At 44.5% G+C, this 21138-nt stretch overlaps 1 protein-coding gene across 15 annotated transcripts in view; it reads left to right on the top strand.

Moving 5' to 3' along the window:
* NEBL (nebulette) overlaps window positions 1–21138 on the top strand; it is a 144053-nt gene that overhangs the window by 100868 nt on the left and 22047 nt on the right. For 9 of the 15 annotated variants that reach the window (XM_060280808.1, XM_060280812.1, XM_060280809.1 and 6 more), the window contains 9 exons: window positions 1295–1396; window positions 2437–2538; window positions 7587–7694; window positions 8023–8127; window positions 17896–18000; window positions 18199–18306; window positions 18847–18957; window positions 20071–20181; window positions 20322–20432. The exons of 3 other annotated variants lie outside the window; for them this stretch is intronic. In XM_060280808.1, coding sequence (XP_060136791.1) covers window positions 1295–1396; window positions 2437–2538; window positions 7587–7694; window positions 8023–8127; window positions 17896–18000; window positions 18199–18306; window positions 18847–18957; window positions 20071–20181; window positions 20322–20432 — 963 coding nt within the window. Of the gene's footprint in view, window positions 1–1294; window positions 1397–2436; window positions 2539–7586; window positions 7695–8022; window positions 8128–17895; window positions 18001–18198; window positions 18307–18846; window positions 18958–20011; window positions 20182–20321; window positions 20433–21138 lie in introns of those variants that run through there. 3 more of the 15 variants (XM_060280814.1, XM_060280817.1, XM_060280818.1) reach the window with 3 other exon arrangements.

Here is a 21138-nt window from a genome sequence, read left to right as displayed (position 1 = left end):
AGTCCTTGCTGCTGTTTTGAGCGCATATGCTGGGCTTTAATTTGCAATTTACATGGATGATGGGGTCCTTTTCAGAAACCTGTTCCTGCTGCCTTTACGGTATTCACTTCACCTCATGTGGTCATTAGGGTGAACAGCATATAATTAGCTAAATCTATGTAATGCTCTGAATTGCAAGAACCTGGATGCACTTCTGGTTTTATTCATTTAAAAAATGTTTTCAATGTTTTGCATGACAGTAGTGAATAAGATGAGTTAATTTTTTACAAAGAATACTAGGAAATTATTTTAGCAGTATCACTTAGACCTTTTTTTGGTAAAAAGTAATGTATTAAATTAAAAATGTTGAACATCATCAAGCGACTAACATACAGAAGCAGTCAGATTTTTTTAAAAAATCTGTTTGTCTATCTACTTATTTAATGTATGTTCCACCCTTCCTCCTAAAGGAGCCCTGGGTGGCAAACATATCAGTGATTAAAACAATACAATTAAGAACATGTAAAAACAATTTCACACATATATAAAAGAACAAAGCTGTTAAAGCAATATGGACAGAAGCTGAAAATTCATGTTAATTTGGGAAGACTATTTGTTATAAAATTGTGATTTGGTTTTTTTATTAATAAAAAATACATCCAGTAATATGGTACTTCCAATGTTCTTGTTGGCATGAAAGTTTAGAATTTGAAGGCAAAATACAGTAATTTGTTTTTCAGATAAGGAAGAGATATTAGGAAAGGAATCGTGAGTGGGAGAAGCTGTATTCAGCTTGTAGCCTGCCTCCATCAACATTTGGTAGGGTACATTCTGGAAGAGCTGAAGATCCCTTTAAAGGCCACTCCATGCAGAGTTTGTAATAGTAATCTAGTCTGGATGTGACTAACAGGATTGAATCACTGTTACTAGATCAAACCTGATCAGCTTTTGTTACAGCACAATATTTTGCCCCAACCTGTAAATCCCAACCAGCTTTGTCTGAAAGGAAAGATAATCTTCAGATATCAATTAGATATGTTTGGGAAAACAAATGAAAAATAAAAGACTTCCCCTCATAATACACGTTCCATAATATACATGCTGATATACTAGCATTTCCATTTTGGTCTTTCAAATAGGACTCAGTTTCTCATTTTGTTTATGATATAGGCTGTTATTAGGTTTTATTTTGCCTTTATCCTGGCAATCTATCAGGTGGTGTTTGCTAAATATATAGGGCAGCTAATATGTTAACATTACTACATTTATAGCTGACCTGCTAAATCATATATTTAATGAGTCTTTTATTTTACAGGTTTCATATAAAAAAGATCTCCAGGACACTCACAGATATACTGATGTTTCAAATCGACGAGACATAATGATGGCAACCCAGTTAACAAAGATAATAAGCAATGTATGAAATTAAATTTCTTTGTAATTTATAGAAAATGTTGATAACTTAAAATTTATTTTTATTATGGACAGAGCTACTAAAGTTATACAAAGTTACGATAAATTCTAGATTGCCTTCAGACCAATAACCTAAGTACCCCAAAGGGGGCAATTTTCAGTAATTGATCCTTTCCCCCATCTTCTTATGTTCCTAGGTGCATAAACATGAAAAAAAATCCCATCTAGCACTCACTATTATCAGCAGCCAAGCTTTCTAAAAACCCTTAACCTGCTGCCTCAATTTTTCTAGCATTCATCCCACCCCCAGTTCCTTTCTTCCAAAATTTTGGATTGGCCAATTAAAGAATGCCACCATGCAGCCTCAAATATCCACCTGGTTTTCATTCTTGAAGTACCAAAGTTGCATCAGAAGGTTTAAAGGATAGATTCTCTGTCTGCAGTTCTAGCATATAAGGTATCCTGTCTATCAGTCTCTGACCTTTCCCCCTTCCATGCTTCCTTGACCTGCACACCTGTTGGTGGGTTCACTCTCCTATAGAATTTCATGCAACCTCCCCTCCCCACCCCTGGTATGCAGACTTCCACTATATTTTACTCATTGCAGTCTTTATTGACTTTAATAGGATTGTATTTCTGTAATTTAGAGTGGAATCTGACCTATTATATATTTTTTAAGAAGGCGGCCACCTGCATTTTCAGTTCAGCTTTGCTGGAAATTGCAAATCCCCGAAAATATCCGGGAATCAGCATTTCTTATGTTTAAGCTGAACCCTTGATCAAACTGGAGGATTTTTTTTTTAAAAAAATGCAGCATATTGTTTCTCAAATAAAATAAATGCTACATTTGTTGAATCAGGAGAAGCCTGGGAATTGCTGATTAGAGTGTTAGCAAAAGTGGTGTCAACAAAGGTCACCAAAGATACTTGCTATACTGTTTCTTTTGAGACTTACATTTCCCCTGACAAAACTGAAAGGGTGGGGGGAACTCTCAAAATAAAATTATGCCTGGCGTGCACATACTTTTCTTTTTATTACTTGAAGGCTGAATATGCGAAAGGAAGGCGAGAAATGAGTAAGGAACCAACTGTCCTCGGAAGACCAGACTTCAACCATGCAAAAGAGGTTTCCAAATATTTAAGCCAAGTAAGATTTTCTTAGCTTTCAGACAATGACTCAATTGAGATATCTGATTCCCAGGAGTGCAATCAAATGCTTCACTTTTCTAATTGCAAACTATCTATAATTGCATGAAAACGTCAAGATAAGGTTTCCACAACTCTTTCCCATAGAATTGCTGTGATTGGTATACATTAAATATTTTGAGAGATCTATAGCCGAAAGTCCACAAGTGGATGAGGAAATTTGCCGTCGGTCACAGTTAGTTTGGTGGTAGGATTAATACATTTTGATGTCACTGGCCAAATATATAGTCATTGGGGCTGGACGGTGGTGTTTGATTTTTGTTTCAAAGTCTTTTGAAAGCGGAGATTTTCTTTTGCCACACAAAAGCCTGTTTTATAAAAATAAAAAAATAATTTCAGCCCATTCAGAGAGCAAACCACATGAACTCGGTGGAGCCATAAGACACAGATGCATTATGTCATTCTGCTTGATGTCAAGGTGTCACTAAAGACTAAGATAGGATTGCAATTGATGCAAATGAATGTCACAGAGCCCTGGAAAACAGCAGTTTCCCCCCCCCCCCCTCGCTGCATCTGTGCAGTCCTCGTGTTCTAGGGACGAAAGGAGCCAAGTGATCTGTAAAGGCATACTGGTGTATTAAGAAGAGAATAGTGTTTATAGGCATAGGTGATTTTAAGCCACTACTTTTTCACACAAAAAGGGAACAAGCCATCCTTACTGGTCCTATTTTCCACCCAAAGAACAGTTTATGGGAACACGATTGGGACGTAAAAATATAGCTACGGTACATCTGCTACTTTATTATTTTTTTAATATAATTTTTATTCATTTTATGATTTTCTCATCAAACAATAATTTCAATTTACATCACCATCCAATCTGTCCATGCTCTGCCGAGCCTAAGACTCCCCCCCCCTTCAACAAGCTTTCTATTACCAATCTATATCTCACATTTATAACTTAAAACTGTAAAGTCCACGTCGTAGGAATTATTTCAGTCCTGCTAGTGTCTTCAAATTTTTACAATGATATTTACTCCAGTCTCTCTGGAATTTTGTCCTCCTGGTTCCTGACTCTGCAAGTCAGTTTTGCCAATTCTGCATAGTCCATCATTTTTGTCTGCCACTCCGCAATCGTTGGTGTTTCCTATAATTTCCACTTTGGGGCTAATAAAGTTCTTGCCACAACTGTGGCATACAAAAATAGTCTTTGGTCTACTTTCGCAATTTCTTCCCCCATCAACCCCAACAAAAATGCTTCTGCTTTTTTGGGGAAAGTATATTTGAACATCTTTTTAAGTTCATTGTAGATCAATTCCCAAAATGATTTTACCTTATCACAAGTCCACCACATATGGTAAAGTCCCTTCCGCCGTAGGAGGAGGGGAGATTGTGGGCACCACGAAGCCTACACGTGGTGGGGGAATGGTTGCCATTCCCCCCCCCAGCCCATTGACCGGCTCCCGGCCGCGGTGCTCCCTTGGCGCATCCAATCAGGACGCACCAGGGGGCGTGGCTCGCTGATTTAAGCAAGTGCGCGGCAATGAGTCTGCCTCTTTTCTCTTGCAGGACCCCCAGCTGCTGCGTTTTCCCGCCCACCCTCCCACTAGGCAGGTCTCTCCTTCCAATATTACTATGGACCTCAGTTGGTCGCCGTTGAGGGGCCTGGTAGGAATTTTCCCACTTGGCAAATTGGCTCTGGCCTGGTGGTTTTCGCCTATCCGAAGCCGTGGTAGGTGAGGGCCTAAGGCACGCCTCTAGTGGTGGCCCCGGGGTGAGTTCCTAGTTGATGTGCATCGCAGGGCTCACCCAATGGTGGTTAACCCTTCACAGACTGCCAGCAGAGCGGGCTGGAGTCGGATATAGTCGGTTAGATCCAATGCCTAAGCCAATACCTCTCTACATCCGTAATCAATAAAGTTGTGGCCTTTTAACGCCCATTAACCTTATGCAATGTCTCCTGTGTCTTCATTTACTCCGGGGAGGGTTCGGGGTATCGCCACACAAAAATCTCCATCCTTCTCTTTGTATTTCCAACACATTCTATTATTCATCCTGTACATTTTAGCCAGTTTTACTGGTGTCAAATACCATCTATACATCATTTTATTACATTTTCTTTTAATGCCACACAAGCTGTAAATTTTAAATTTTCATTCCACAGTTTTAACCACGTGTCGTATTCAATATTATACCCAAAATCTATTGCCCTGGTACATCTGCTACTAAAAAAAAAGGAGTTAATTAGGCCATGTGTGGGAAAAAATTAAGATCTGCTTTATGATACCTGTAAGCTAAATCATATAATTAAAATATCATTTACTTTAATCATACATGCTGGTCGAAAGCAGCAAGGTTATATATTTCCTCTTTCTTTTTAGAGCCCCAGTAATAAGGTTTTGCGTGAATAATCCCATTATCTTATTAAATAATTTGCTCTTTGTTAATAATCCTTTAAAATAGTAATTTATATCTTACACTCAATCAGTGTGGTATTAATTATTTGAGGGGTAATTATAAGAGCTTGGATCACGTGCTAAGGTATTGTATTACTGTAGAAAATGCAGGGAATTTTTGCCACATTTGGCCCAGGACATTTCATGCAGGAACAGCTACACTGAGAAGCATCTATTGCAGGACCCCAAGTAGTGTTGTGCTGCAGCAGCTGTCGTGACATTACGATGGATCCTGGGGCACTTTTTTTAAACCCTGTGCAATCTTCCCTGGCAATCATTTGCTTGTTTTGGTTATGTAGGTGGGGCCAGCTCTTGCTTTTATGCCTCAGAGACCATGTTATTTATTATCCTCTCTCAGGTTATATTCTCAGCTGGTACTTGTGAGAAATGATGCTTCCAGACAAAATTCCAGACATATTTATGCTCTACTTTATTTGATATCCTGGAAACCCTTTGGTTGTTTTCAGCTTCTTAGTATAAATATATTGTTTGTTACAGGGATAAGAAAATGTTTTATCGTGTTTAAAAACCTGTTTCATTTACAAGGATAACTTTCAAATGTGCAATGCCTAGTGCCTGGCCTTTATTTTTTTAAAAAACCCTTTTGGGGTGGTAAATAGAACAGCAGGTGCTATTGTTCACTTATGAAACCTAATACTTATTGAAAGTGCTTGCGGCTTAGGAAAGCTGCCTTATAGCTTTAAAAGATACACTTTCCCCAGCTGTGTATGGGATTTGTGCAAGTTTAGCAAGAAATTTGTTTGTCTTAGCATTCATCACGGTTGTTTTTGTTTTCTTCCTGCTTCTTTCTGAGCCATGTCTTAATTATATATATGATATATGTTGTCTTAAATTAATCTCGGTCCCTTAAAAGAAAACATGCTTCACGTATAATCATCACATTAAATAAGCATCTTGATACTCAAATAAAACGATTATTGTGAGACACTCTTTTGGAAAGGACTGTAGCTCAGAGATAGAGTATATACTTTGCACGCAAAAGGCCCTGTGTTCAATCTTTGGCATGTGAGGTAGAGCTAGGAAATACCCCACCTGAAGCTCTGCAGAACAGCTGCCAACAGCTGTTGACACTGTTGGACCAGTGGTCTGACTCAGAATAAGGCAGCGTCCGATTTCCTTTCTATGCTCTTAAGAAAGGAAGACAATGCAGTAAATGATCAGGATTTTTGTAAAGGAAAGACATACTTCTTTTGAGACACGTGCCTTTGCTTCCCATCCAAATAGCTTATAAAGTTAGCCTTTATAATTAAAATTGAGGGGGGAAAAACCTCCCCAGTTCTCTAAAGTAGTTTGGCAATGAAATGCGCAGCTTAGGAAGCTCCTGGCATTTCTGCTCTTCAAAAGTTGTGGTTTTTTTAAAAAAAAGCCTGACATGCACCTGAGAGTGTGGTATAGATGTCTTCCATTAGAAACAAGCTTTTGACTACATTTAACACCAGGCTGATTCACCTTTCTCCTGTGCTCTGCAACCAAAATTTTTATTCTACTCTATAAACCACATCATATCTTGCTCTTGCTGTTTTTATTTTGAGTTTGAAAGTTTACCATCGTCATGTGTTGTTTTCACTTGTCCTCTTTTTCCAAGGCTGGGACTAGGTAGATCTGCCATTGACAATAGCAACCTTACATTAGAATCCTAGAATCATAGAGTTGGAAGAGACCACAAGGGCCATCCAGTCCAAGCCTCTGCTTAAAGACCTCCAAAGAAGGAGACTCCACCACACTCATTGGTAGCAAATTCCACTGCCGAACAGCTCTTACTGTCAGGAAGTTCTTCCTAATGTTTAGGTGGAATCTTCTTTCTTGTAGTTTGAATCCATTGCTCCGTGTCCGCTTCTCTGGAGCAGCAGAAAACAATCTTTCTCCCTCCTCTATATGACATCCTTTTATATATTTGAACAAGGCTATCATTTCCCCCCTTAACCTTCTCTTCTCCAGGATAAACATACCTAGCTCCCTAAGCCGTTCCTCATAAGGCATCGTTTCCAGGCCTTTGACCATTTTGGTTGCCCTCTTCTGAACACGTTCCAGCTTGTCAGTATCCTTCTTGAACTGTGGTGCCCAGAACTGGACAGAGTACTCCAGGTGAGGTCTGACCAGAGCAGAATACAGTGGTAAGAGCAGAATACAGTGGTATTATGGTACATTATGTTTTCGTTGGAAAGATTAAGTGATAAAAGGTCTGTGACACTGTGAAGTTGTTGCACTTCAGTGCTGCTGCTGGTAGGAGCAGAGAAGCTTACAGCACCATGACGTAACGGTATGGATGTTGTATCAGCAGGTATTACTGAGGAGAGATGGAGGGTTCCTGTTTTTCGTGGCAGCCTTCTATCTGCTGCATCATCTAGTTCCAGCTTCGCTTCCTTTTATGAAGCAGGGATCAGGCGAAGATGCTCCAGAAACCTGGATAAGCCTATGACCCTGTACCATACCCTCTGTGTTTATTGAACTGGCCTGTAATTATATAACTGATGGTTTGCGATAAGCTATGAATAGAAAATGCCAATGCTAAGCTATTCTGAAATCTGCACTTATGCACTATTGCAACCTATGTGATTTGTTTGTTTCTCAGGCAAAATACAAAGAACAGTTTAATAAGGATATGAAGAATTACTGCTACAATCCTCTTGAAAGTGCTTCTTTCAAGCAAGCACAACTTGCCTCTATCTTGGCAAGTGACGTAAGTAGGGCTGTTTTTGGCACTCTTTTTATTGTTGCGTTTTTGTGTGGAAGTTGCTTGGTGGGCATATTATTTTCTTATTAGAATCTATATTTGGAAAGGTCTCTTTTCAAAGGGTTAAACTTCCCCCTATAATAGAATATGCATTGTGGCCCTCTTTTTGTCAGACCGTAGTAAATGAGTGCCACCTAATGGCAGATAGAAAACATGGCAGGCAAACGTGGAAAAGAATAACTTTTTTCCCCTGCAGTGAAAATGAAAGCATGCATTTCTGTCCCATGCTCTGGTTTGTTTGTTTCTAACCAAATGGGTATTCTTCACCTTGCAGGTGAAATACAAAAAAGACCTAGAAAGCCTTCATGAGCCAGCATCTGCCTTTCCAAACCTGTTGCAGTTAGAGCATGCCTTGAATGCCAGCAAAATAACTAGCCAGGTAAGTTGACTTTCTTGTGATTAAATCATTTGGATAATGGTTTTAAAATGCAAATGGTTCAGAGCAGTCAAAAAAAAAATCCTTCCAGTAGCACCTTAGAGACCAACTAAGTTTGTCATTGGTATGAGCTTTCGTGTGCATGTACACTTCTTCAGATACACTGAAACAGAAGAATTGCTCATCTTCTAACATTGTGTATGCCATCAAATGCCAACAGTGCCCTTCAACTCCCTATATTGGACAAACAGGACAAACCCTACGCCAAAGGATAAATGGACGTAAATCCGACATCAGGAATCACAAGAGAGAGAAACCAGTAGGAGAACACTTCAATCTCCCAGGACATTCTATACAAGATCTCAAAGTAGCTGTCTTATTACAGTAAAATTTCAGAAACAGACTGGAAAGAGAAGTTGCTGAATTGCAACTCATTACCAAGCTTAAAACCATGGAGAGACCTGGTCTGAATAAGGACATTGGATTCTTTTCTCATCATAAAACTTTCTTATGTCATCTCACCCCTTGCTTTTTCCTGCAAGACCAATTGCAGTCATTAACAGTCGTTAACAGTCGTCAACAGGTTACCACTCCTATCAGCCAATCACCCATTCCCACCACCCTTCTGAGTAATACCCCTCCCCACCCTCTCACTATATATAAGGATCTGGTGACTTCTGTTTCAGTGTATCTGAAGAAGTGTGCATGCACATGAAAGCTCATACCTATGACAAACTTAGTTGGTCTCTAAGGTGCTACTGGAAGCAATTTTTTTTATTCTTTGTTTCGACTACGTCAGACCAACCTACCTGTAACTGGTTCAGAGCAGGTAATTGTTGTGTTATGTTCCATTTAACTTAATGAACCCTTCATCTGAAGGAGCATGTGCAATGGTTGGGGCTACTACTTCTGGATCCACTGCTGTTGCTTGAGGTTCAGGTGGCCTCAGGGGCATATAGTGCCTTCCTTCAGCTTTGGCTGGTGGCTCACTTGTGCCCCTACGTGGACAAGAATAGCCTAACCTCTGTTGTCTGTGCTCTGGTAACCTCTAGGGTAGAGTACTGCAACACATTATACATGGGGCTGCCTCTGAAGACAGTTCAGATAACTTCAGCTGGTGCAGAATTCAGCAGCCAGGTTGCTCACTGGGGCAAGTTGGTTTGAGCATATTACACCAACCCTGCCCTGATTGCCCTGGCTGCTGATTAGTTTGTGGACCTGATTCAAAGTGCTAGTTTTGACCTATGAAGCCTTAAATGGCTCAGGGCTGCAATATCTCGAGGACCACCCCCCCTCATATGAACTGACCCAGACCCTGTGATCACCTTCTGAGGATCTTCTTTGTTTGCCTCCTACATGAGAGGTCTGGAGGGTGGCAACACAGAAACGGGCCTTTTCTGTGGTGGCTCCCCATTTGTGGAATGCTTTTGCCAGGGAGGCCCGCCTGGCACATTCCTTACATATCTTTAGGTGCCAGGTGAAAACTTTCCTCTTCCCCCAGGCCTTTGGCTGATTAATATGCTCACATGTTATGTATTTTTATGTTTTTATATTATAAATCTGTCCTGTGAACCTTGGATGAAGGGTGGTATAGAAATTTAATAAGTAGTATATATAAAAAATCATAATTACATGTTCTTAAAAAACAAAGCCCAATTTTGTATGCAGGCAGCTGTCATCTGGAATGGCATTCATGGGATGAAAAATGGGAAGCAAGGGTTTGCAATCTTAAATTAATCTCTTACCATAGAGGAGATTTGGTGTTTGTTTTTATAGAGTAAACTGTCCTGTGATTCTCTGATGAAGGGCAGTAGAGAATTTTAATTAATATGAATGATACTGATACTAATAATGTCTGAGTTACCAGCATTCTGTGGCCAGGAGTTCTTGAGACACACCAACGTCTCAAAATCGGGGGGATGTTTCAAACCTAATTCTAACCATTGAGGAATCCAATCTTTATGAATTCTGATTCAAACAGAAGTGTGGGTCTCAGTGCACTTAACTTTTGGATTTCATACTGTCACAGTGGCCGGAGTGGACTACTTCAGAGTAACGACGCTACGCAGCTCTGCATTTTATTCTTTTATTGGTGCTGCGTATTTACAGTGCTGAAGTCATTGCTATTTACACGGAGTGATGTGATCAGTCGGTTTCAGAACCTCCTAATGGCTTTTGGCGCGTCTTTCTCCAACACAAAAGCTTTGGCAGACCCATCCTCTTTCCCCTCCTCTTCCTGCGTAGTTCTGGAGTTGGGGGGATGGGTCTCCCCCCCTTATTCGCCCCTTCCTGTCCCACCTGGGACCCTGGCTCCTCTACCTTGCCTGAGCCTCGGACACGACTTCCTGCTTCCCCACTGGAATCGGAACTCTCTCTGCTTTCCCCTGTGCTCGGTGATTGGCTTGAACTCAGGAGGGGAGGGACTTCGCGATATCCCCTGTCCCTCACATCCACCCCCCTCCCAAGCTTCACCCCTCCCCAGGTCCCCCCCAGGTGTCGGTGACGACTGGAAGCCTAAGAACTGAGTGCTTTCCGAGCCCGTTGGTGTGAACACCTCCCCCCAGTCCTGCAAGCCCCCCCCCTTCCGCCTGGGAGGATGGGAATCCCAAAAAGTCCGTGGCGTCAGAGCTGGTGGGGGTAAAAATGTTCTGCCAATCTGCTCCTTCCTCTGACTGGGTGGATCTCGGTGATACCCATACCTCATCCTCTGGTTCCTCAAACTCCGCTTCCCAGCGCCATGATGAACTGCTCTCCCGTGCTTCCTCCCCCTCCCCCTCCCTTTCCATGTGCCAGGGCTTGGGTCTATGGGGAAAGAGGGCGTGAAATTCTTCTACCAGGAATTCCTCCTGTATCTGAGTGGCTGGGACCCATTCATTCTGGGACGGTGGAGCATCCTCCCATGCCATGAGGTACTCCAGTCCCCCCACCCCCCACCTTGAATCCAGGATGGCCGTGGCCTCATTGAGTTGCTCCCTGCCTTCCCTCTCCCCCCCTCCCTCAGGGGTTTGTTCGCTGTCTCGGAGCCTGCTGCTTTCCCTGTACGGCGACAGCAGCGATCTATGAAACACAGGGTGCACCCTCATGTCCTCTGGCAGTGCCAGCCTGTATGCCACCGGGTTGACCTGTTGCGTGACCGTGAAGGGGCCCAACCTTCTGGGCGCCAGCTTTTTGCATCGCCCTCTGGTGGGAAGGCCCTCCGAGGACAACCAAACTTTGTCCCCCACCCTAATGACCTCCCCCGGTCGCCTGTGGCGATCTGCCCCCTTCTTGTACGCTTCCTTGGCTCTCTCCAAGTGTTCTCTGAGCTGCTGGTGCACCGTCTCCAGTTCCTCTGCCCAATCCTCAGCCTGTGGGCCCTCCTCCTCCTCCTCCCCCTCCCTCTCTGGGAAAGATCTGAGGTCACGCCCGTAATTGGCCTTAAAGGGCGACACCCCTGTGGAGACGTGCACCGCATTGTTGTAGGCAAATTCTGCCAGTGGCAGGCGATCCACCCAGTCCGTTTGCCGCTGGCTGACGTAGCATCTCAGGTACTGCTGCAGAATGGCGTTGACCCTCTCCGCCTGTCCATTGGTCTGCGGGTGTCTAGCCGTCGACAAGCTGACCTCCACCTGCAGGAGGTTCATGAGCCGCCGCCAGAACCTGGAAACAAATTGGCGGCCACGATCCGAAATAACCCTTAAAGGTAATCCATGCAGTCTGAATACGTGATCCACAAACAGTTTGGCTGTCTCTTCTGCAGAGACCGCCCTGGCACACGGTATAAAGTGGCACATTTTGGACATGAGGTCCACCACCACCAACACTGCGGTCTTGCCCCTGGACGACGGCAGGTCTGTGATGAAGTCCATGGACACTACTTCCCACGGCCTGTGCGGTGTGGCTAAGGGCTCCAGCAAACCTGCTGGTGGCGCTCTGACCACCTTTGCCCGCTGGCAGGTGTCACAGCCCCTTACATAATCCCTCACATCCTCCCGCACCCCTGGCCACCAGAAGTGTCTCATGACTAGGTGAGTGGTTTTGTCCCTCCCAAAATGACCCGCAGTTGGGTTGTCGTGCATCTGCTTGAGGACCTTACGTCTAAGCTGGGTGGTGGGCAGGTACAGTGCACCCTTGTAGAAAAGCAGCCCCCTGCGTTCTGCAAAGTCTTTTGCCTGCTCCCCCCCCCTTCTCAGTTCTCTGAAGATGCGGTTGGCAAATTCATCCGCTGCCGTCAGTGCTGTGAGTTCCGCCTCGCTCACCACTGCTGCTCCGCAGGACCATGCTGACGGGGGAAAAATGTGCCTGGGTGCCGGTGGAGCCTCCTCCTCCATGTACTCTGGCTTGCGGGAGAGGGCATCCGCCCTGACATTCTGCTCTCCCGGGATGTAGTGTATGGAGAAGTTGAAGTTCGAGAAGAACTCTGCCCACCGTATCTGCCGCTGGTTGAGCACCCTGGCAGTTCTCCAGAACTCCAGGTTCTTGTGGTCTGTGCACACCTGGATGGGGTGCTTGGCGCCCACCAGGAAGTGTCTCCAGTGCTGGAACGCAGCGTGGATCGCAAGAAGTTCCCGATCAAACACCGTGTAGTTTCGCTCTGGCTGGGTCAACTTCCTGGAGAAGAAGGCACAGGGTCTCCACTCTCTGTTGGCGTCCAGTTGCAACAAAATGGCGCCCACAGCTTTATCAGAAGCATCTGTCTCCACGCGTAGGGGCGCGTCCTGAACCACGTGGAACAGGTTCTGGTCTGAGGCGAACACCCTCTTGAGGCTTTCAAACGCTGCTTGCGCCTCTGGTGTCCACCTGAACTTCTGCTTGCCTCTCAGGCAGTCAGTGATGGGAGCCGTAACGCGAGAGAAGTTCTTGATGAACTTCCTGTAGAAGTTGGCGAAGCCTAGTAGGCGTTGGGCATCTTTGCGCGTCCTGGGGCTGTGCCAGTCCAGGATGGCCTGCACCTTGTCCTTGTCCATCGCCAGCCCCTTGTCTGACAGCTTGTAGCCCAGGAAGTCCACCTCCTTGGTGTGAAACTTGCACTTCTCCAGCTTCACATACAGGTGGTTCTCCTTCAGGCGCTGCAACACCTCCCTGACATCTTTCACATGCTGCACTGGGTCATCGGAATAGATAAGGATGTCATCCAGGAAGACCAAGCATTTCCTGAAGAGGAGGGACCCCAGGACGTGGTGCATGAAGGCCTGGAAGCATGCTGAGCCCCCTTGCAACCCGAAGGGCATCACCAGATATTCAAAAGAGCCCAGAGGCGTGAACATCGTGGTTTTCCATTCATCGCCTTCCCGGATCCTGATCAAGTTGTACGCCCCCCTCAGGTCTAGCTTGGTGAAAATTTTGCCCCTGCGTGCCGCTGTCAGGAGATCATCCACTCTGGGCATGGGGAAAGCCACTGGCTCTGTTACTGAATTCAGCTGTCTAAAATCCACCACAAGACGGCGCTGTTGCGTGTCTTTCTTGTCTACCCAGAAGACTGGGCTGCCCCCTGCTGCCTTGCTTTCTCTGATGAACCCCCGCTTGAGGTTCTTGTCGATGAAAGCGCGCAGATCCTCCAGTTCCTGGTCTGACATGGCGTACAGCTTGGCTGGGGGTATCGTTGCCCCCGGCACCAGGTTGATCTGGCAGTCAAAAGGCCTGTGGGGGGGGTAGGTGGTCGGACTCCGCTTCGCTGAAGACCTCCTGCAGGTCCCAGTACGGCTTGGGTATCGCCTCACCCCCTTTGATGTGCATGGTGGCCACCGTGGCTATCGGAGGCCCCTCCCCTGGTTGGTGCTGCATGCAATGTTCCAGGCAAAAGTCCGATCCAAAAGTGATGCATCTCTGGTGCCAACTGATGGAGGGGTCGTGGCGCGCCAGCCAGCTCATGCCCAAGACGATGGGGGGGTCTGAGATGGTTGTGACGTTGAATGCCAGTGTCTCTGAGTGCCTTCCCACCGTCATTCTCATGGGGGGGGTTTGATGAGTGATGGCCCCTCCCAGCAGCTCTCTGCCGTCAATGGTTGCCACGTGCAGGGGAAAATCCAGCTGCAGAAGCTGGATCTGGTGCTCTTCTGCAAAGTTCCTCGAGAAGAAGTTGGCTGAGGCACCACTGTCAATTAGGGCGAGGACCGTCAGGGGATAGCCATTTGGGAGCGTGAGCGTCACTTCTAGAACCACTCCTGCTCTGGGAGGGGTGGGCTGGCTCTGCTCCTCTCTGTGCGGGTGGGTGGGCTGGGGCTGTTGTCTGCTGACTGTGCCTGGCTGCTGCCCCTTGTCTCCTGCAGCCAGGCTTTCCCGTTTCCCTGCTGTGGTGCTGCGTCAGTGGGGGAGGGCACAACCGTTCCCGCCTTTCCTTGCCACTCCCTGCGATGTGGGCAGTCTCTGACGAGATGCTGGGGGGAGTTGCAGAGAAAGCAATTCCCACCCCTTCCCTCCTTGCGTCTTGGCGCCGCTGGGGTTTGAAAAGCCCCCCCGCGCGCGCTATCAATCTGCATGGGTTCCTGGTCCTGACTGGCCCCAGGCGTGGCTTGAAAGGGTTGTTGGGGGAGTGGCTTCTCCTGCGACCGTGGGAACCAAGCCCGCTTTGCGCGCGTTGCTTGCTTGTCGCTCCACCGGGATTCCTGTCTCACCCCCACCGCCAGAGCCGCTTTGCTCAGCTGATCCATATTACTGGGCTTTGGACCTCTCGAGAGCTCATCCTTCACCTCCTCATGCAACCCCAAGTAGAACGCCGCTTGCATTGGGGGTGACTCTAGTTCCCACCCCAATCTGTGCACCAGCATGGTGAATTTCGCCCAATACGCGCGAACTGTCATATTTCCTTGGCGTAAATTATGAAGTTCCTCCTTAGTCTGGTCCATATGACTATCGGACGAATACATCGTTTTCAAACCTTCTAGAAATAGTTTGACATTCTTCATGCAAGGATTCTTTGTTGCGATTAACGGTCTTAGCCACTCCCTGGCTGCCCCGGTAAGGTGCTCCACAATAAACGCTACCCTGTGCTCATCATCAGGGAACTCAGCGTGGTGCAGCTCAAGAGCATACACAATCTCAGTCTCAAAGCCCTGATATTCCCTCGGGTCTCCATTGAACTTGCTTACTAGCGTCCCGGCTCTCCTTCCTGGCAGCACTTGGACTTGGGGTGCCCCTCCCGCCTTGTTTTTCTCTGCATCCAGCTTGTTTTGGAGGTCTACCGCCACCGCCCTTAATTCCTGCTCTCTTTCCTGTAGCGCTCTCACCTGTTCCGCAAGTTGTAGCCGGTCGTCCTGGACCTTCTTAGTCTCTTCTTTAGCTGCCTTCAGTTCCCCCTGCGCCTGCAGCGACAGCTGCTGCAGTTCTTGCTGGGCTTGCTCCGCGATCTGCCGCCATCTCTCCGCCTCTGACACGCTCATCCCGGCAACTCCAAAGTAGCCCAAAAAGGATTAGGAGGTTGCTGTCACAGTGGCCGGAGTGGACTACTTCAGAGTAACGACGCTACGCAGCTCTGCATTTTATTCTTTTATTGGTGCTGCGTATTTACAGTGCTGAAGTCATTGCTATTTACACGGAGTGATGTGATCAGTCGGTTTCAGAACCTCCTAATGGCTTTTGGCGCGTCTTTCTCCAACACAAAAGCTTTGGCAGACCCATCCTCTTTCCCCTCCTCTTCCTGCGTAGTTCTGGAGTTGGGGGGATGGGTCTCCCCCCCTTATTCGCCCCTTCCTGTCCCACCTGGGACCCTGGCTCCTCTACCTTGCCTGAGCCTCGGACACGACTTCCTGCTTCCCCACTGGAATCGGAACTCTCTCTGCTTTCCCCTGTGCTCGGTGATTGGCTTGAACTCAGGAGGGGAGGGACTTCGCGATATCCCCTGTCCCTCACACATACTTTTTTCAATTTTGTGATAAATTTATTGGCTCAAAAAAGAACTAAGATTCAAAGATGCATTTAAGGTAAAATGGATAAAATGCATTTTAAATATAAATATTGCAGTTCTTGTAGAAAGTAGTTTCCATGAAAAGAAAGAGGGAAGATAAATGTTAAAATATCTGGCAGATTTTTAAAAGAGCTCTTTGTAATCAGAGGAGTCAAATATAGATTAATCATCTTGCACTACTCAATCTGCCACTATACCAGTAGCACTATAGTTTGTGAGGGTTTTTTGTTTTCTTTTACCTTTTTGGCTCCTCTTCTTCTTTTTAAATAACATTTTCATAAACTTCTAACCTTTATAACAGTTAAAAAGAATTACCTGTAGCACATCAGTATTTGTATAAGCTAGATGTAGAAAGACTTCAGATTGCATGCCACCAATCCTCTTATTTCTAGGATATGATTTGAGGTAGCTCAACCTAATTCACATGCTGCAGAGTAACACCTCCACACACCCTGGTTTTGTTTTACTGTGAAATGGGCTTTTTGCTCTCACAGTACAAGCAATTGCTTTATGTTGCAATCATCAAGCCTGAATCATGCTCATGCGGTTTGGCAGCAAAGCTCTGTTCTGAAAGGTGACTTGTTTTTGGTTGACGTTCACCTGCAGACCTGTAGGCACAGCATGTAGATGGGAAAATGCTTCCAGATTTTGAGTGCTGAGCTCCCTGCCAATTTAACTAGGTGGTCCATTGTAAAATCTCCTTAATCCATGATTAAGGAGATGGATGAGAAGGATGACCTGTCTTGTGATATTGAGGGTTGTTTGAAATAAATGGGGTCGTTAGCTTCTCCCAACTGTGCCTTCCTGGGTACTCAGTTCAGTTGCAGAATAATTCAATGGTCAGAGAAAGTTGCTTTTGGGATGTGTTGTTTTGTTTGCTATGGTTTCCACTGCCTTTCTAAGCTCTCTGTCCATTTCTGAGTAAAAAGTGCAGATAGTTGCACTGTGTGTGTAGTACAGGTATCCATACTTTTATACTACTTTTCTGAGTTTCTAATTTTATATTAGCAAATTGACTAATTGCATTTCACTTTTAAAACAGGTAGAGGCTGCACAATGTTTGCTTGGCTCCACTAGGAGGCAATAAGAGACTGTCAAATTGAGCTCACACTATTTCTATAATTTTCAACACTTGAGCTTCTTTGGGTTATTAAGTTGGGATCCAGGGCTACACATGATCTACTGCATACCTTCACCCCCTGAAAAGCTGCCCTTGAAAGTTAGGTGGACCCTCTGGAGCAGGATTTCATCAGCCATGATAAGATAACCACTGCCACTAGATTAGGAAACCAGCCGTGGCCCCACTCCCTGGAATCACTTTGCACAGGAAGATTGTTTATGAATCCTGAACAGCCCCGAGGCTGTTATATGTCCTGATCTAAAGTTGCACATGTGCTGCAGTGGGGTGGAGGTATGTGCCATGCTACTGCATGTGATTACGATCTAGCACCAAACATTAGCTATGAATTTTGGAGGGATGGAAAACCTTGGACTCTGCCCTGCTTAGAGGTGATCAGCGCTGTGCAGAGGTGTAGACAGCGCCATGAAAATACCTTCCAATGCTACATGCATGGTCCAGATTAAATACTGGAATTGCCACAAATCACTCAGCATGTTGTTTCCATGTGCACATGTTGTCCTCACTGGATAAGAGCCTCATCTGTTGTTGTATTTTATAGAAACCGTTTCACAGTTTTACACTTTTGCTTTAAAGATGAATTCTTACAAACTTTGAAACAAAGTTGTGGGTTTAAACAACAACAACAACAACAACAATGACAACGACAACAACTACAACAACTACAATGAAATATCATTATAGTTTTATGGGATTTATATTAACTGACAGTTTTGGTCTTTTATATATATTTGCCTATTATTTGTTTCAGTATGAATATAAGAAGCTGTTTGAGAAAAGCAAGGGGCTGTACCATTTCGGACTAGATACAGCTGAACAGATGCACCACAAAGAGAACGCAGTGCTCCAAAGTCAGGTATGCACACAGTGTGCACAGTCCAGTAGCTCTGCAGGCTTGGATTGTGTGTTATGTACAGCATATATGTTTGGAAGGAGGGAAATGCTTTTCATGCGTAAAAGAGAATTCAAACGCAAGGAAGCCCCTCCTCTCTGAATGAACGCACTGTCGGTTTTAAAAATTGCTGTAGTTTTGATCCGCACTCTCTTCTGTTAGGTAAAATACAAAGAGAAGTATGAAAAATCAAAAGGCAGGGCCATGATGGAATTTGTGGATACGCCGACTTACCAAGTTTCAAAGGAGGCTCAGAGGTGTCAAAGTGAGGTTGGTGGAATGATTTTGGAAATTATTACTTCAATACATTGTTCAATACATTGTGCTGCTGTGGCGTTTGAATAAGGGTTGTGGGTAGTTCTTTCACTATGATGAAATGCATTGGTCACAGCCTAAGGAGATAATTCAGCCTAGTTCTCACTCAGTTTGGATATTGGATCCACCCCCCCCAAAAAACTGGGCAGCATACCAACTTGACACACTGCATACTGGTTTTTGAAGTCCTCGCACTTTCAAAACCATTTGCAGCAGCCCATGCTGCTCTTCAGGAAACAACCACATGTTCAAAACAGGCTTCAACACATGGAACAAGTTGAGCAAATCTTTGGATCCTGTTGTGTCTCCTATTTGAAGTTGAAATAGCTGTTTTAGAGACTCACTTTGATATCCTCCAAATGTTTAGATTCTGTATCTTTATGTTTTGGATTGTTCAGTGAAAACGTTTTGCCTCTTGCTGCAATATAACTACAGTTTACATTAAATGGCATGCAATTTTATAGTCACGTATATAAAATTTTATTTCGTGCACAGAAAATATATCGAAAAGAATTTGAAGATAAACTCAAAGGAAAGGCAGCACTGGACTTAGACAAGACCCCGGAATTCTTGAACGTGAAGCGTGTTACTCACCTGCTCAAAGAGGTACAAGCTCTAATAAGTCAGAAGATGGAAGAACCACCTCTAGTGACTTCTTGTTTTACTAAGTATATAATATTTTGGTAAGAAAGAAGTCGTTGTGATGCAGTTTGCATAGCCACAGAACTGCAGTGTGACAACAGCGGATGGAGCAAGTGAGCAAAACAAGGAGGCCTTAGTTGTGGGTGAGCATGCTGGCAGAGTGAGAGCAAGCCTGCCATTGGGCAGGCTGGTGACACAGACATGCCTTCTCAGGCTGCCCCTGTTGCTGCAGCTACCTTCCTAATTTGCTTGCTTGCCCACTTGCTTGCCCACATGACAGGGTGAGTGAGGCCCCGGTTAGCACAATAGTTAAGTGAGGTTGCCAACTCACTTAAAACCATGGTTTCTGATTCTTGTTTGCTGGCCAACCACAAACGATGTCTTGCCACTCTCAGATAATCGTGCCAAATCATACTTAAGCTTCATTAAAGATTGTTTGCTGTGATGTCTGAATTGACTTGAAGCTTCAAAGATACCTGGAGATAAATTGAAACAATACCTCTTGGTTTGTCAATCAAGGAGGAACGCATATCTTCTGGAGACAGTGTCATAAACTGATGTAACTCTGGGTTATGTTTTCTGCAACATTAGTGTGATATCTTTCTACATGTTCATTTCAATCACAAGTACTCATCATGCTATGTAACTCTGATTTGTGGATAAGTGCCTTTTGCGTTGCATTTAGTGCACCTTTGTGAATAATGATAGCATTAGCAGAACGTGAGTGACAGGGTCATTTACTTGTCTGTAATCTGGAAAAAAAAACCCTACCATCCATAGCGGAAGCTCTTACAGTTTTATAAAGTATCTGTAGTAACTAGTTGTATAAAAAGAAGAATGTGGTTCCCCTGCTCCCAGGAGCAAGTAAAGATTACAATCTTTTCATTCTTGGTGCATCCTATCTTTTGATTTCCCAATTCTATTTTAACTATGGTAAATGTGCACTATCTAATTCATATTTTATAGAGATTTTCAAAGTATTCCTTGAAATATTTAATAAGAACTTTTCCTTTTCAAGATCTTGCTCACGATTTAAATCTGAGAAACCTTTCCCCCCCCTTTCCTTCAAACCTTCAGAAAGAGTATAGAAAAGATTTGGAAGAAGGGATGAAAGGAAAAGGACTGACAGTGTTTGAAGATACGCCAGAGTTGATTAGAGTGAAAAATGCAGCTCAGATACTAAATGAGGTAGGTTATGTTAGTAAAGGTTATTAATGTCATGGAAAGTGAGCCCTTCACAAAGCACCCAGTGACACATCTGCTTAGTTTTTAGAGCCTATGAAAAAGTCCATGCTTTGAAACTGTTTCCAACTTTTTTTTTTTAATAGAAGGAATACAGAAAAGATCTGGAAAATGAAATAAAGGGAAAAGGAGTCAAGCTCATCTCTGAAACTCCTGAGGTTCAAAAAGCAAAGAGAGCATCTAAAATTGTTAGTGAGGTCAGTAGAGCAAAACATTTAAAATTATTCCTTTGCATCTTTTATGGAACTAGCAATTAATTGGCAGATCAGCACAAGAAGAGCAATAAAGCTGAATATAACTACTGAACATAGCTGCCAAGTTATCCCTTTTTTAAAGGGATTTTCCCTTATGCTGAATAGGCTTCCTCACGAGAAAAGGGAAAACTTGGCAGCTATGCTACTGAATTTCAGAAACACTTTCTGTATTGTTCTCAATACAGTATATAATTTTGCTATGTATATTTATATACAGTATATAATTTTGCTATGTATATTTTCAATTTATTGAAAATCTTTGTAGAAATCTAATGCAGCACTGTTTTTGAAACGACGTGAAAAAGGGATACCATGATGGAGTTCTTTGGCAATGTAGCTTTGTATTGCCAAAGGCATATTAGGTTACCTGGGAGTAAGTCCCATTGAACTGAATGGGCCTTGCTTTGCCTATTGGGGGTGCCAGAACGTTCAGCCAAAAGGCCAAGATGGCGCCTAGAAGGCTGGGTGCCTTTACGAGCCATTGGGCAAGAGCAGGGAAATCCTTGCATTTCCAAGGTGGCCTGAGGAACGGGTCAGGGCTTGATCCTTGTTTAAGGGACAAGCTGCCTCCCCTCCAGCCTTCCTTTTGCAGCAGCACCTTCCCTCCCTCCCCATTTCCCACTGTGAGGCAAAGCCCCCCCCTCCATTT

Source organism: Zootoca vivipara, chromosome 12, assembly GCF_963506605.1.
Source record: "Zootoca vivipara chromosome 12, rZooViv1.1, whole genome shotgun sequence".
Classification (NCBI taxonomy): Eukaryota; Metazoa; Chordata; class Lepidosauria; order Squamata; family Lacertidae; genus Zootoca; species Zootoca vivipara.
Note: the sequence above shows the minus strand (reverse complement) of the source record. Positions and strands in the feature narration are given on the sequence as shown.